This window comes from Pongo abelii, chromosome 7 (assembly GCF_028885655.2).
Source record: "Pongo abelii isolate AG06213 chromosome 7, NHGRI_mPonAbe1-v2.0_pri, whole genome shotgun sequence".
Lineage (NCBI taxonomy): Eukaryota > Metazoa > Chordata > Mammalia > Primates > Hominidae > Pongo > Pongo abelii.
Genome location: NC_071992.2, coordinates 26,283,559 through 26,301,441, shown reverse-complemented (window position 1 = coordinate 26,301,441; position 17,883 = coordinate 26,283,559). Strand labels below are relative to the sequence as shown.

The window sequence follows — 17,883 nt, the reverse complement described above, 5'->3', positions numbered from 1 at the left end:
ATAACTTTTTTAAGAAAATATAGGAGAGAATATTTCCCAACTCAGAAGCCCAACGTAATCTATCATCAAAATTTCACAAATCTATTGCAAAAACTAAAACCACAGAATAGCCATCAGTAACATAATTTCAAAAACCCTTAATAAGATACTGGCAAATTAAATACAGTAATTTATTATAAAATAATATATAACGTATAATGAACAAAAATCAGTGTACACTGCTATATGGACATTTCAATGGATTCAGACAGAATACTTGCAGCAAATTTTTCAAGGAACTTTAATTTGATAAAGTATATCAATGACAAATCTACAGCTACTGTCACATTTATCATTTAATACCGAACACTTTCCCTTTAAGATCAGGAAAAGTGTAAGGCTGCCCTCACTCATTCTGGTAAAATTGTAATGAAGCTCCCAGCCATTGTCATAAAATAAAGTATAAAAATAAAAGAAATAATAATCAGAGAGGAAGACAAAACTATCAGTATTTTCAGATGACAAGATGGTAAATTTCCTAGAAGATTTCTAAGTACTCTACAAAACAATCAATAAATTCACTTACTAATGCTTCTCAAATCCAAAGCCTAAATAAAATAATCCATTTTGCCTTTATATTGTAGACACAAATCATAGAAAAGTGAAATAATAAAAGCAATTCAGCTTATATAACCACCACAAATAGTAAATATAAAGAAATAAATTTAACAAGACAGGTGAGAGCTCCACATTGAAAACTTTAAAAGATGTTGATAAACATTAAAGAAGATGAGTTGTAATGTGAATGCTCAACACTATTGAGATGTCAGTTCTCTCCAAACTTATCTATAGAGTCAATAAGTTAAAAGGAAATTCAATAAAATTCCAGCGGGCCTTTTAATAGAAATTGCCAGGGTGATTCTAAGTTTTACATAGAAATGCAAAGGACCTAGAATAAATAAACAATTCTGATTAGAAGAGTTACACATTGTGCCTTTAAAGTATACTAAAAAGCTTCAGTAATCGAGGCAGTTTGGCCATGGCTTACAGACTGTAAATAGATGAATAAGATAGAATAGAGAGCCAAGAAATAGTCATTTGATTTTGGCCAAAGGTGCCAAAGTAATCCAATAGCACCAGAAAGACAATTCATCAAAATGGACTGGAATAATTGCCTATAAATATGGAAAAGCAAGAATATTGACTTCTCCAGCAAATCACACACACACACACACACAAACACACACACACTCACACGCATATGCACATACACAAATTTAAGGTCACAACAGACCAAAACTAAAAGCTAAAACTATGAAGAGCTTAGAAGCAAACATACAATATATTTGTGATTTGCAGTTAGGCAATTTTTCTTAGGTCCTAGAAAATGATGACCATAAAGAAAGAAATTGATAAATTAAAATTTATTTAAAATTATGAATTTTTACGTTAAAAGACACAATTTTAAAAAATGAATTAAAAGGTCACAGACAGGAACAAACATAACAAGAACTATATTTGACTAAGGGCTGGTCTCCAAATTATACAGTGGCTCATGCCTGTAATCCTATCACTATGGGAGGCCAAGGTGGGTGGATTGCCTGAGCTCAGGAGTTCAAGACCAGCCTGGCCAACATGGTGAAACCCCATCTCTACTAAAATACAAAAAATTTGCCAGTCATGGTGGTGGATGCCTGTAGTCCCAGCTACTGGGGAGGCTGAGGCACGAGAATCAATTGAGCCCAGGAGGCAGAGGTTGCAGTGAGCCAAGATCGCACCACTCTACTCCAGCCTAGATGACAGAGTGAGGAAAAAAAAAACTCCTCGAACTCAATAATAACAGGACAAATAACCCAATAAAAATGGGTAAATATTTAAAGATTAAAAAGATACACAAATGATCAAATAAGCACATAAAAAATTTTCAACAGGAAACATAACATTTAATAAAAATTAAATATTACAACTAGTATAGCTAAAATTTTTTTTTTTTCATTTTAAACATTTTAAATTGCATTTATTAATTTAAAAATTTGATTATTTTTTCAAATACATCATTTTCTGATTAACACACTTTTCCAAATTCTTAAGTAATTCTCATTAAACAAATACATTAAACTAATACATACAGTAAGTTGTAATTTATCTTTTTTTTTTTTTTTTCTTTTATTATTATTATTATTATTATTATTATACTTTAGGTTTTATGGTACATGTGCGCAATGTGCAGGTAAGTTAAAATTTTTTAAAGTGACAATATAAAATGATGAATACATACAGCAGCTAGTATTCTCATACATTGCTGGTAGTTACTAAAATTTGACAAACACCTCGGAAAAGAATCTGTCAGATTTCTATAAATGTAAACATATACATATCCTGTGACTCAGGAATATCACTCCTTGGTGTTCACCAAAGAGAAATGAAAACATATGTTTATAAAAAGGCTGTACATGAATGCTCATAGAAGCTTTACTAATGATAGCCAAACACTGAAAATAGCCCACATGTCTATCAATAGGAGAATGGATGAACGAACTGCAGTATATTTATTCAACAGTATACAGCAAGAAAATAAAGAAAGCAAACTTCCGATAAATGCAGCAGCAGGAATGAATCTCAATATCAGTATGCTAAATTTTAAAAGTCTTACACAAAAGAGTACATGTAGTGTGATTCTTGTGTTAAAAATTTCCAGAATGGACAAATGTAATCTATGGCAAAAAAAATAAAAATAAAAAACAACAAAAAAAAACTTCCCAGGACAGATTTTGCGAGGAGGTGACTCAGGAGAAGCATGAAGAACTTTTCTGAGTGTCAGTTCTGTATTTTTATAGGAGTTTTATAGGTATGTGCATTTGCCAGAGCTCAATGGATGGACCCAGCAATTCCACTTGTGGGTGTTTACGTAAAAGATTTGGAATCACTATGTGGGAAAGATGTCTCCTCCCCCATGTTCATTGCAACACTATTCACAATAGCCAAATTATGGAATCAACCTAGACGTCCATCAACAGATGAATAGATAAAGAGAATATGGTAAAGATATACAATGGAAAAATGTTCAGCCTTAAAATAGAGGAAAATTCTGTCATTTATGACAACGTGTGTGGAATTGGAGAACATTATGCCAAATGAAAAAAGCCAGGCACTGGAAGACAGATACTGCATAATCTCATTTATATGTGGAATCTAGAAAAATTGAACTCATAGAAGCAGAGAGTAAAATGGTGGTTACCAGTGACTGGAGCTGTAGGAAAAATGTGGAGATGATGGTCAAAGGATACAAAGCCCAAGTTACATGGGATGAGTAAGTTAGTTTGTGTTTTATTGGGATCTATTGCACAGCATGGTGAATTTACTTAATAACAGTGAGAGTAAATACTCTTAGAGAGTGAATTTCAAGTGTTTGCACCACAAAAAAAAAATAAGTAGTTGAGGTGATAGATATGTTAATTAGCTTGATTTAATTATTTCACATTGTATTCATGAATCATAACATCACTTTGTCCCCATAAATACATACAATCATAGTTTGTCAAATTACAATAAGTGAATACATGCATGCATGCATACATACATACATACATAAAATTTAACAAATATGTAGATGCACATTTAAAATTTGTGCATTTCATTTCATGAAAATGTTACACAAAGAAAAAATTAATTGTAAACATATATTAGGCTGGGTGCAGCGGTGCATGCCTGTAATCCTAGCACTTTGGGAGGCCAAGGCAGGAGGATTGCTTGAACCTAAGAGTTTCAGACCAGCCTGGATAACATGGTGAAACACCATCTCTGCAAACAATACAATTAGCTGGGTGTGGTGGCATGTGCCTGTAGTTCCAGCTACTTGAGAGGCTGAGGTGGGAGGATCACCTGAGCCCAGGAGGTTGAGATGAAGGCTACAGTGAGCCATGATTGTGCCACTGCACTCTAGCCTGGGTGACAGAGTGAGGCTGTGTCTTAAAACAAACAAAAACAAATACTGAACTCTAATGCTAAGCTTGTTCATGTATTGAGGGGAAAGTAAACTGATGTCTGTAATATAATTTAAAATGCATAAAAATAACATGGAGGATGAATGGATTGATGGATGAATGGATAGATAAGAAAGATGATATAAAATAGAAATAGTAAAGTATTAGTGAATATGTGTATGTATGTGTATCTTAATGGGTCTGTGGGTATATGTATATGTTAGTGGGTATATGGATTTTTTCAATTCTGCTTTGTGTGTTAGAATTTTATCATAGTAAATTTTTGGGAACATTAACTAGATGCAACAGGTAAATAGAATATAATTATTTTGTGTTTGTTTTGAAATAGCATATATAAAATGTATAATAAACTGCTTGGTTGTATAGTAGATTCTAAATTAATATTTCTGGTGACTCATATGCACATACAAATAAAACTCTTCATCTATTCATAGATTTATTGTAGTGAACAGAAAATTGACCCAATCAATGTTTCCACAGAATGAATATACAATCTGATTTAACATTGTTGTCCTAGAAAGATTCATAACTATTTCTCAACATGAGTTTATAAAATAAGTATTTATTATTATTAAAACCAAGCTGAATGAAACTTAGAGGGGAAATGTTGAAAAGTGTGGTCATGGAGAGAAAGACAAATAGAAATCTAAATTAATAAGATCAGTTTCTGTTTGTTACTGTATTACGAAAACATCCAATCACATAATATTCACAGATTTAGAGGCTCTGTGGTATGCACTAAATTCACTTACTTTGTAGAACTGAGGGAATGAGGCAGTGTTGCCTATTACAGATGTTGAAATTAGATTAAACTGCTCTCTGTGTGTACAATTCAATAACATGCCACTCCAGGCTGATTAGCAGAATTAAGCAATGGCTAATACAATGAAATTGACTCAGAGGCCTAGGCAGCCTGGGGTAATTGTGAAAGTAACTTGGAACTCTTCAGTCAGACCATCTGCATCATCATGTGCTTATGAGTATTGTGGCCCTGGACAAGTTATCTTTTCAGTGCACCTATAATTCTTCCTCAGCAAAGTGTAAATTAAACAGTATCTGTCTCATATACATTTTTCAGGAATTAAAAAATAATGGAAAGAGATAGAAATCTCTCAATAAATGTTTGCTTCTTTCATGCTGAAAAGGTGAAAATATGCAGAGTCTAAATGTATTATCAATATGGTTATGGGATTATGTTTATTATTCGGCACATTTGTCCGGTAACGGATTCAGAATAGAGGGAGGGTTTGGGGTTGTGTATGTGTGTGTGCGTGTGTGTGTGTGTGTGTGTGTGTTTTGTTATTTACTTTTAGCTAATAGACCAAAGTTTCAATTCCCCAGTAGTGTCACTTTTTCTTTCTGCTTAGCATTTGACAGCTCCTCATCCTTTTAATATTTGGGGCTCTGAGAAAGAGCTATTATGTGTAGAAATGGCCCAACGGAAAAACAATGAAACTTAAACAGCAGCAACAATAGACATTCTTTTGAAGAAAGCCAATGAAGAAAGTTATAGGCATTGCAATTACAGTATTTGGTTACGCAAGATGTCTTGACGAAGCAAATGCTCTACAGTTCTTAGTTTACTCTGCAATGGAACTTCGTTTGATATCTAGGTTACACAGCTTAGAAGTCATTTTAAAAACCATGTTTTTCAAATATCTTTTGTTCCACTGATTCCCAACACAGTAATAACCCTGTTCTTAGAGTGACTATATGGGGCTCAAAAAACTCCAAGTATTCAAAGTAGGGAGTTATTTAGGAATGGGAGAACAGTGGCACCTATGATTGTCTTTCAGCTTTTGAGATGGGATTGGCTTACACATGAAGAGCTTTTATTTGAAGAGGAAAATTTCAGATTACATACAAATAACAATTACTTGAGGAATCCACTTCACTGGCAGTTTTTACAAAAATTGGCTTACCATAATTACTAAAATCGATAAGGTACTGGAATCACAATAGAACTTACCTGGATCTTAGAAGATGAAGGACTAAGGTTTTTCTATTTAGTTTTATTTCATACAACAATTCTTCTTCATACATTTTCTAAAAAAGAAGAGGCATATCACATGACTTCAACATGGGCTCATTTAGTGTGTGCTCGAGCAAGTAGTGCTTTGGGTGAACGTTCCCTATCTCCAATCCACCCAGCCGTCCTTTCAGCCAAAATGCAAAATACTGATAAAAATGAATTGAAAGAGAACTAATATTAGAAGGAAGATTTTACAAACCTCATTCTAGTTATATTTTAGAACTAGATTTCTTCTAGTTATATTAGAATAAAATATAAATATAGTTATTCTTTTATATTATAGTTTATATTATTAGTTATATTTATATTATAGCTATTTATATTATAACATAGTATGTTATAATATAGTTTAATATAATTAATATAATATAGCATATTATATATAGTTTCTAGTTATACAATACAATGGAAAATGCAGATTCTCTCCTCATCCAAGGATACACCATTTACCATATGTCCATGTAGCAGCCCTATACACAGATATCCTGTTCACGCATTTTTAAAACAATTTTTATACGTACTGTTTTTTCATCTACTTTCCACTCATTGATAAATCATGACTATTTCCTATTTTAATAAATTTTTATGGTATGTGTCTTTAGGCAGCTAAGCACAATGTGAGTGAAACTTCATTTATTTAATCTATATTTACTATGAGAAATTTGGTTTGGGGTATTCCCTGTGGTTGTACAGAGCTGCATTTTCAATGACATGAAAAAAAATGTAAAGTTTTTGATAAATATTGCCAAACTATCATGAAGAAAGGAAGTGGACATATTTAGAGCCTCACCATCAATTTATAGCAGTTTCTGTTTCCTTGCCTTCTTACCAATAACAGATACTATGATTAATACATATATTTCAAACAATGAAATGATAACTTATAGTGATAAATTGTTTTCCTGGATGATCATTCACATCAATGTTTTTCCTTTATTTATTTAGTTATTTGTAGTTTTCATATGGATTCTGATTCATGTCCTTTCACCAGTTTCTTTTGTGGTATTTTATTTCTTCATGCTTCATAAAAATTCTCTATAATTTAAGATTCATAGTTGGTCATACATGTTGCACATTACTTTGAGATGACTGTTCATTCATTTATTCAATGACTACTATTTCAGGCACAGAGATAATACGGAAAATACAATGGTGTAGACGGTGGAGGTCTCTGCCCTCATGGAAGCCCCTGCTTGGCAGAGAAAAACACTGGATAACCAAGCACACATAGTGGAGTGTAATGAGCATCATAATAGGAGAAATGCAAGGACTGTGCCAGGGATATTACAAGGAGAAGTCAGGGGCAGGGAACAGCACATGCCAAGGCCCTGAGTCAGGAAAGAACATGACACATTTGAAGAACAGAGAGAGGTTCAATATTACTGGAAAATCAAGTGTAAGTTGAATAGAAATGAAATGACAAAGTGGGAAGGAGTAAATCATGTTCAACCTAGTAAGTCAAAGATTTGGGCCTTATCCTAAGAACAAAGAGAAGCAAAATATCTAGGCAGAAACATGCCATAGCAAGCATGGTGTTTTAGTACTTTACTTATTATAGATAATGGATTAGCAAAACTCAGTACTATAGCCAGGAAAACCATTTAAGGCTGTTGATGAATGCAGATGATTTGAGCAGAGGAGTAAGGAGTAGATAACTTTAAAAGACATTTACATGCTAGAATCTACAAGGCTCAGTGATAGTTAGATGGAGTAAGAGAAAGTAGTCAAGACTAAGCCCAGATTTCTGATTTGTTTAACTTGTGGAGCTGTGCTATTATAGCAAGGAGGATCTGAAAAGGGGCAGCTATGAGGTCAGGAAGGAGAGTTTTGTATTTGTTCAATGTTAAGTGTGCATTAGTTAAAGCTGTTTTGACTGTAAGTTGAACAATAAAATTACGACTTTATCATAAAGACAAAGAATCCCCATGTGGGAGGTCAAGAAACTAGGCTACGTACTTAATCAGATAGAAAGGGTTTGGTCACATTTTACAACATGATGAGTTGTATATGTAGAGGTGCGTATGTGTGTGTGTGTCTGCGTGTATGTGTACATGCATGTATGGGTGTAATGGTGGCCGTGGAACTTTTTTGGAAATTCAAATATGGATTTCATATTAACAAATATTAAAAGATTATTGTTAATATTGTCAATATTGTTAATATGATATTTTAAATTGTGTCAATATTGTTTTTAATAAGAGAATTTGGTTTTTAATTTTTGGAATCACTTTAGATTTAAAGAAAAGTTGGAAAGATAGTACAGAGTTTCCACATACTCTGTACTCAGGTTTCCCTGTTTATTAGCATCTGACATTACTATAGTCTATTTGTCACAACGAATGAGCCCAGATTCATAAACTATTATTAATTCAAGTTCATAGTTATTCAGTTTTTCCGTGATGTACTTTAACTCTTTCAGGATCTGATCCCAGATCCCACACTACATTTAGTTGTCATGTCTCCTTAGCCTCCTCAAGTCTCACAGTTTCTCAGGTTTTCTATTTTTTTATTTTTTTACGATCTGGACCTTTATGGGGAGTATCTGTCAAGCATTTTGTAGGATGTCTTACAATTTGTTTTTGTTCTGATGTTTTTCTCATGCTTAGACTGATGTTATGGATTTTGAGGTGAGAACCACAATAGAAAATGCCATTTTATTACACCCTACTAGCCACAGGACTTAGCAAGTGTTAAACTTGATCACGTGGCTGAGATGGTGTTTTCATCTTTCTCTGTAAAATTACTCTTTCCCCCCTTCAATACTGTACTCCCTGGAAGGAAGTCACAACCTACAGCCCACACTTAATGGGTGGGGATTTAGGTTCCACCTCCTGGAGAGGACATCATCTACATAAATTATTTGATTCCTCTCCCAGGAGAATTGTCCATTTTTTCCATTTATTTATTTACTGTATATAATTTATTCAGTCGTTTATTTATATCAGTATGGGCTCATGATATTTATTTACACTTCATGTCATAATACAAAACTGTTATTTATTTTGTTCTTCACATTATCCCAGCTTCAGCCATCGGGAGCTCTTTCTGTTGGCTTCTGAATTCTTTTGACAAGACCCCTTCAATGTGGTTTGAATTTTGTTTTGTCTGTTTGAGCATATTCTGGTACTACAAGAAGCTTTAGTTTCATTGTTTATATTTCTTGCCCTTATCCAAGCTTATCTGGCATATTCATAATGATATTTTTATTTTATTTTATTTTATTTTTATTTTTTGAGAGGGTCTTGCTCTGTTGCCCAGGCTGGAGCACAGTGGCATGATCTCGGCTCACTGCAACCTCTGCCTCCTGGGTTCAAGCGATTCTCTCACCTCAGCCTCCGGAGTGGCTGGGCTTACAGGTGCACACCACCATGCCTGGCTAGTTTTTGTATTTTTAGTAGAGATGGGGTTTCACTATGCTGGCCAGGCTGGTCTTGAACTCCTGGCCTCAAGTGATCTCCCTGCCTCGGCCTCCCAAAGTGCTGGGGTTACAGGCATGAGCCACTGCACCTGGCCATAATGAGATTTTTAACATCAGTCTTGATTAAGTCTTAAGACAGTAGTTGTGAGAAGACCCCACCAGTGTATGCACAGTGGGTGGTAGAAAGCTGGTGAAAGGCCCCTTAGCTGAGTACCAATCTCCAGCCAAGACAAAGTCTGAGAAAGTGAGAAAAGAGTTGGATATTAAAGAGAATCATTGAACAAAATAGTTACATATTACTTCCAAAGGGGAGGAGATGGAGAGTTGCTTTTTATTTTAATCATCTCAAGTCATAGGAAACAGATCTCAATGGGACTTAGAAAACTGAAATGTGTCTGATTTATGACTGAGAAACCTAACAAGTGAGAACTTGAAAAACTGGCTGCTCTAATGGTGGACAGAAGAAATTCATTGGGAAGGTTTTGGGCTTCCATAGTAGGATTGGGCAAAGTGCCTGTCAGTATTCTCCATGAGCCCAGTTAAAACCTAAGGCTTAAAAATCAAGTGCCTAATGATAAATACCTAAGGACATTCATCTAATGTCTTTTATAACAGTGGAAATTGAAAACATCTTAATTTTCAAGCCTGTTCCCTCTTACATATATTATCTATTTTCTATAATAAGCATTCGTTACTTTTGAAAGTAATATTTCACGTTTTTATTTAATTTTTAACATCTGAATAAATACCCGTCTGAGCCACAGACCAAGCAGGCCTTTGAGTTCCTCTGAAAGTTGTACGTCTTTGCTGCAGACTATAAACAAAAACCTGCATACCAGACCTCTGGGAAAGCAACATGCTCAAGATGACATTCACCAGGCACCGGCTCAGAACAAATGAGGTTGTTATCAGTCAGCCTGAAAAGCTGTTGGTGGAACTCCATAAACTGGAAAATTTAGAATGGTATCCCCTAAACCCAGGCTTTACTCTTTTCTGTTTTCTAACCCATTGAGGGGTTGCTTATTCCCAAGCCCATGCTGTATGCCAAATGGGAGTCCTTAGAAAAATTGAAACTCCTCTCTCCTTATTTGCTTCCGTTTAGAGCTAGAGACAACTGTCTACATGCCTGTGAAAGCAACAAATCTTATTTACTAAATCAAAACCTGTACCGGTATGTCATCATCATGGGTGTGTCCAGTATCTCGCTTCTGTATCAGAGGAAGCTTTTTAGGATGAACCAGTTGTTGACCCTCTACTCCAAGGATGAACTTTTCTACAAGGAAATACAAGGGGAAAAATCCGTCTGACATTAACATTCGTCTACAGCGGCTGAGAAACAGAATTGTTCTAATACAGTTCATTTGCCCCCAGTTAGCAGTCATGGACAGCAACACTATGAAATGTTATTCCCACTTTACTGGCAAGGAAATTGACACTGATATTTACAAATCGGGAGAATATAAAGAAACTTGGAAAGGAGCCAAAGAAATCAGTGTCCCTCCATTTCCTCCATATTTTCGCCATGTTCTGCAGCTGTAATTTTATTTTTTATTTTATTTATTTATTTTTTTGAGACAGAGTCTCGCTCTGTCACCCAGGCTGGAGTGCAGTGGCGTGATCTCGGCTCACTGCAACCTCCGCCTCCCCGGTTCAAGTGATTCTTCCACCTCAGCCTCCCAAGTAGCTGAGATTACAAGTGCACACCACCATGTCTGGCTAATTTTTGTATTTTTAGTAGAGACGGGGTTCACCATGTTGGCCAGGCTAGTCTCAAACTCCTGACCTCAGGTGATCCACCCGCCTCAGCCTCCCAAACTGCTGAGATTACAGGTATGAGCCACCATGTCTGGCCTGCGGTTGTCATTTTATTATCCTCATGCCAACCTCTGGATTTTGTCTCCTGTCAAAGCCTGCACTGTTGGCCTGTTTGAATGTAAATTACTGAATTTGGTCTTCCAGGGATGTTTGCATTTAAAGTCTTACCTTTCGTAGTTAAGTATAAGGCCTTTACCTGATACAGAATTTTGGGTAGCCCTGAATCAGTGCTAACCACAATCTTCTATTCATGTCCTATCACCTTGATAGTCATCTGTGAGGTGAGCCCTGCTTAATTAAGGTGTGGTACTTAAAGAGCAATAAAAAGGAGAGGGCATGGGCTTTTTGGAATATGCTCTGATTTGAATCAAGGCTTTACCAATTTATTGTGTGGCCAGCAGTAGCATATTTAATTTCTCTGATCTGTAAATAGTTTCATTTTCCTTATCTGTAAAGTAGAGATATTAATTTCAAATTTTAAACACTTTAACATACGAAGCAGCTAATGGCCAGCACAGTGCCTGCCATGCTGCAGGTATGCAGTACTTGTCCACTCCTTTCTCCTCCTCACTGTGGGTCAGAGTGTTCAAGAGTGATATGGCATTACACAGATGCATGGACTCTCATGATTAGCTATAATCTAGTCAAAGCTCTCAGAAAAATCATCAATATTTAATGTTCTTATCACTTACAATTTAAAGTTTGTGACTAAACAGACACAACCTCATAGCATAATAAGAAAGTCCTGATAAAAAGAGCAAGACATACCTTTAACCTGAGGAATGAGTAAAATCATCAAGAATATACACCCGGGAAGCATTCTGGGTGATTCTGGTAGAGGAGAGCACAAGTGCTTGAGAAAAGGAGTTCACCTTTCTTCCTCCTCGCTTCCACTGCAGTGATGAAGCACCTCACAGATAGATGGGCAGTTTTGATCCAGAACAAGGAAGTGTTCCTTGAGGGAGTTACACAACTTGCTAGGTGCTTGAGGCTAAAACCTGGAGGTTGAACATCATGTTCTAGTTAAAGACAACTACCGAGGTGGTGGTGGTGAAGGTTGGCTGGACATAGATTCCTACCTCATGTCTAATATAAATTTGATTCCAGATATCTGAAAACTTCAAAAGTGGAAAAAGAATCAAGAATGTCTTAGGAAAAAAATGTTGAAAAATATTTATATATGCTTTGGTTGAAGACAGTTAAATTCTTTCTATGCAGAGTATGTCATATAAAAACTAAAAGGAACATTTGTTAAATGAGAAATATTGAAAATTTATATGGCATAAATCACATATTAAAATTAAAATATCCACACTACAGAAATGTATGCAATAAATAAATAAAAGGTGGGAGTAAGTGTCCATATAATGTAGAAACCTTTCAAATGAATACAAAAAAGAATACTAATGAACAAATGTGCAAAGGGCCTGGACAATTCTATCCGTATGTCTGTGTTCTGTTGTTATGTTAGTAGAGTTATCCCACGGCCAATAGAATCCTTTTATCTTCATTTGGGATTCTATTTCTCACCCGCATCTGTATCTCTCTAATATTTCCACAAACTGAACCAATCTATGTCAATTGGAAGCTTCCTTTTGATATTTAGACCCTCTGCTCCAGGGATGACCTTTTCTACAAGGAAACATAAGGGGAAAAATCCATCTGACATTAACATTCATCCGTTGTGATTGAAAAACAGAATTGTCCTCATACAGTTCACTTGCTCCCAGTTAGCAGCCATGTATAGCAACATTATAAAATATAATCTCCACTTTGCAGGTGGGGAAATTGACACTGATATTTACAAATTGGGAAAATATAAGCAAACTTGGAAAGGAGGCAAAGAAATCAGAGTCCCTTGGCTTAAAATGGGGGTACCATTTTAAGTCAAGTCAAAAGTATCTCCTTTTAGAAAAATTCTCTCTATTCTATATCTCATATACCCTTACTATCACTTTTTTTCCCATTTCCTTTACAGCTAAATTTCTTAGTCAGTATTGTCTGGACTTCTTGCAATTTTCTTACCTCCAGCTTATCCTACCACATCCCAGTTCTAGCATCTGCCTTTATTATTCTACTGAAATGGCCAATATCTCCAGTGATTTTACCATTTCTATATCCAAGAGATATTTTGTTTCCTCATCTCATTTGCCCTGTTAACAATTTTTAGCACGGTTGACCACATCCTTCCCCTTGAAATATACTATTTAGCTCCCTTGACACAATAGCCTTCTTAACTTCTTCCTGGTTCAGTGGCAACTTGTAGGCATATCCTCTTCGATGTAGCATTTAAATATTTGAGTTCCTTGAGGTATTTATTCAATACCCTCTATTCCTCCAATTATGCTTGTTCCAAAGCCATCTCATCTTCAGTTATGGTTTAATTATTGCTATGCTATGCCTCACATTTTGTATTTCTAGCCATTTGGGCAACAGATCTTTACAGTGAAGTTTCTACTTAATGCGTTCCTTGGGAAGGATCAAAGTCCTTGTAAAATCAATATGTACAAGACTTAAAATACATTTCCCCCCAATTTGTCCTCTGTCTTGGCCAGCAGTGCCTGATCCCTTTAGCATTGCAATTCTGAAAGTCAGCGTCATCATTGACATCCCTTATAATCAGTCCACCACTAAGTTTTTGTTTTTTTGTTTTTTTTTTTTTGCTTCCATTCTAGTCCAAGACATTCTTTGGTTACATTGCAACAAGTGTGATTATTTATTTATTTTTTATTTTTGAGATGCAGTGTCACTGTCGCCTAGGCTGGAGTACAGTGGTGCAATCTCGGCTCACTGCAACCTCTGCCTCCTGGGTTTAAGCAATTCTCCTGTCTCTGCTTTCTGAGTAGCTGAGACTACAAGTGTGTGCCACCATGCTGAGCTAATTTTTGTATTTTTAGTAAAGATAGGGTTTCACCATGTTGGCCAGGCTGGTCTCAAACTCCTGATCTCAAGTGACCCACCTGCCTCAGCCTCCCAAAATGCTGGGATTACAGGTGTGAGTCACTGTGCATGGCCACAGGTGTGATATTTTTAATATGTAAACCGGGCCATGACATGTGCCTCTTAAAAAAAATACTTCAATAGTTTTTCACTGGTGTTAGACAAAAGACTCACTTGACTTAAATTGCCTGACACTTATTAACTCTGTGGCTTTGGTTAAGGTATGAAACATTTCTATACTTCTGTTTTCTCATCTATAAAATGGGCATAATAATATAAATCTGATAGGGATGATGTGAAGATTAAATGAATCCGTACTCACAAGCCATCTTTTATTCCCTAGTTAATTCACTCCCCACTTCTCTTAATTATTGTATACCCTTTCTTCTTTCCCTAAATCTCTAAATCTCCTCTTCATCACTCTCATCTGACCATCTTGCTTTTCTATTTCACTAGCAAAAAATAAACCATCATAGGAACTCTCACTTTCTCTCATTATCACATTTACCTTACAATGTGTGCCCATATAGACTCATTCTTTCCTGTTTTTATGCATGCACTGTTCATGCTTCTAGTGTCTATTCCCCATTAATATGCAGGAATCTATTCCTTCCTGTCCCGTCAATGTCATCACTCCAGCAATTGTTCCCCATCTCTACTATCATCTCATTATATGTATATATATGTATATATATATGTGTATATATATATACATATATATACATATGATCATTTTTTTCTATCCTTTGAAAAATATTTCTTATTTTACATCACTCTTCTTTCAAACAGCTACCACCCATTCTTGGATTCTAACAGTAAAATTTCTAAAAAAATAAAAAATAAAAAGTCTGCAGTTTGTTTCCAGTTCCTTTCTCCTTATTCTTGAGATTAGTACTGTTAGACTTTTTACCCTTTGCTCAGCAAGGCGACGTTCAAATGATCTGTACCTTGCTTAATTCAGTGGTCAATTTTCAATCCACACTCACTTGATCCTTTAGCAGCGTTGGACACAGTGGATTATTTTCATTTTTTGAAAGGAATTGAGTCCCTGGTGCACCATGGATTTCCTCCATGCTTATTCACTGCATCTTCTTAGTCTCCTTTGTTGGTCCTCTTTCTCTCCCCAGTGTGTAAACGCTATAGGTTCCCATGGCTTCATTCTTGAGAATTTCCTCTTTTCTGTATACTCATGAGGTGTTTCCCATTCAATCTTTTGATCTTCAATATTATCTATAATATGATGGCTGCCAAATTTATTTATCTAACCTGGTCTTTTCTGGATTTCAGACTCATAGAAGCAACTCTCTTTTCAACATCTTCGCTTGAAAGACTAATGGATTTCTCAAGCACAAGTACAAAGCCAGATTCTTGCTCTCCCCCTCCAAACCTGGTGTTTCCATAGTCTTTCCTATCTTAGGATATTGCAACTCCATTCTTTCAGTTATTCAGGAGTCATACTTGATTCGTCTCTTTTCTTCACACTTTGCATCCCATCCTTTAGCAAATCCAGTTGCCACTGTCCTGAAAAGGCATCAAGGCTCTGACCATATCTCACCACATTTACTGCTATTTTGCTGATTCTTAGATAATTTAGACGTTATCATCTGTAGCTTAGTTTATTGAAGCTAAACTCTTAATTAGTCTTACTGTTTTTCTCTTGGTCCCTCACAATGTATTATCCACCCATCACCTAGAATGGTCTTATTAACATGTATCACTTTATGTGATTCCTTCTGTCCAAACTTTTCAATAACTTCCATTTTCAGAGTATTAGGCAAAGTTCTGATAGCCTCCAGGATCTACATGATCTAGCCTGATGTTCTCTGGCTTCATATCTTACTACCCTCCCCCTCCCCCTCCCCACCCTGAGCCTATTGCTAAGTGTCCTTGGCATCTATTGAGCATGCCAAGCACAGTCTGCTTCAAGGGTCTTTGCTCGGTGTTCCTTCTTCCTGGAATGTAACCCTCTCAGTCACACATCTATCCTTTTCTCTCTTCAGGTCTCTATTAAAATACATCATTCTGTGAATCTTCTCTAAGCACCCTATGCAAAATAGACCTGCCCACTCCCGCCCTGGCACCTCTAAGCCCTTTTGTGCCTTGTATTAGTCACCATCTAAAATGCTATACATTGACTTGTTTGTTTACTTATTTTTCATAAGCTGGCTCCTCTCCTTAAAATGTAGCTCTGTGAGGATAAAAATTATGTCTGTTTTGTTTACCACCATATCTTTATTGGCTAGAACAGTAAACTGGCAATAGATTTTTATTGAATGTATAATATAATACATTTGCAAACTTGGAAAGATACCTGGTACATGGCAAACACTCAATAAAAGCAAACTATGGGCCTTTTCCTCTTGGAAGTCCCCTCTCTCTCACTAGAGAGAGAGAGCTGTATTCCTTTCTCTTTCTCTTGCCTATTAAACTTTTGCTTCAAAAAAAAGAAGGTAAGCTATGATTATTTTAGCTTCTAATGATGAGGAGGTTGTAGAGTACAGTCAATAAAAGTACACACTAAGGACCACACCACCTGGGTTCAATTTCCAGCCCTTACACTTCCTACTGTAAACCTTGGACAATATCTGATCTCTCTGTGCTTCAGTTTTTTCATTTCCCAAAATGAGAATAGCAATGTTATCTAACTTGTAGCAATTGTTGTGAGGGTTCAGTGAAGTGATTTGTGTAAATCACTGAAAAGCAATGCGTCCCATATGCCAATAGCTAGATAAGTGTTGATTTTCTAAGCGCTATATAAATGTTGATTTTTGGTATTATTACCTTTGTTGATCCAATTGTATCTGCTACTATTTTTTTCTCTCTTTTGCTCTCTGAGCTCCAGGTTCTCTGGCTTTCCCTCTTTACTCCAATATACTTTAATTCTCCCATTAAAGGGCTTCTAGACATATTTACCTCTTTACCTGTAGTCCTGTCCTCTCCTCCTTGTGGCCAAATTAATTTCTCCTTTTTCAGTTCTCAGTTCAATGTTCACTATCTCAAGAAAGTCTTCCCTAATGCCTAAGTCTAGGCCACATTTCTCTGTGAAACAAGATTCTTTTACTTCTGAAAATTTATGTTGGTGTGTCCTACACTTATTAATCTAAATATTTGAATATTTGTCTCCTCCAGAAAACCAAAGCTCCATAAAGTAAAAAGTGCAGTTGCTTTGCTTGCTCTGGTACCACAAACCTAACAAGGTCTTGCATATAGACATTGCATTCAATATAAATTTGTTAAATGAATTACTAAATTGATTTGCAAAATAATTATTTTCAGATTAGAACCTTACATATTTTCTTTCCAGAAATTTTGAACTTGTCCTTGAAACAGCTTTAACCCAAATTATCATCTTTACTGGTAGAATTTCTAATACTCTTTCGGGTCAGTAGAAGAGATAGTTGAAGGCCAATTGGCCTACTGAGTGTATCTGACCCTTCAGCAAACAAACATTCATTCACGCATCAAGTGGAAATTGTCAGCTTTATTCACAGTGACAACTGAAAAGAACATTTTATGTTGGGTGATGGGAAATATGTTGAACTTGCCTCTATTACAGTCAAGATTGTGGAAAATGAAATAAACCAATTTTTAAAATACCAGTCATGGAATCTGAGTTATTTATAGTGTCATATTAAAAGATAAGGCTTTAAGGCATTTGTCTGATGTCTTTCAGCAACTTACGGTCAAGCCAACTT

The 17,883-nt window shown here is 35.7% G+C and overlaps 1 protein-coding gene across 1 annotated transcript in view; it reads right to left on the bottom strand.

The window, feature by feature from the left end:
* Positions 1–12,068, bottom strand: part of ADAM7 (ADAM metallopeptidase domain 7) — a 61,739-nt gene extending 49,671 nt beyond the window's left edge. Inside the window, exons 1-3 of the mRNA XM_002818912.4 lie at positions 12,017–12,068; positions 10,603–10,706; positions 5,953–6,029 (exon numbers count right to left, since the gene is read on the bottom strand). Of these exons, the coding sequence (XP_002818958.2) occupies positions 5,953–6,029; positions 10,603–10,706; positions 12,017–12,068 (233 nt within the window). The remainder of the gene's footprint in view (positions 1–5,952; positions 6,030–10,602; positions 10,707–12,016) is intronic.
* Positions 12,069–17,883: the final 5,815 nt, after the last annotated feature.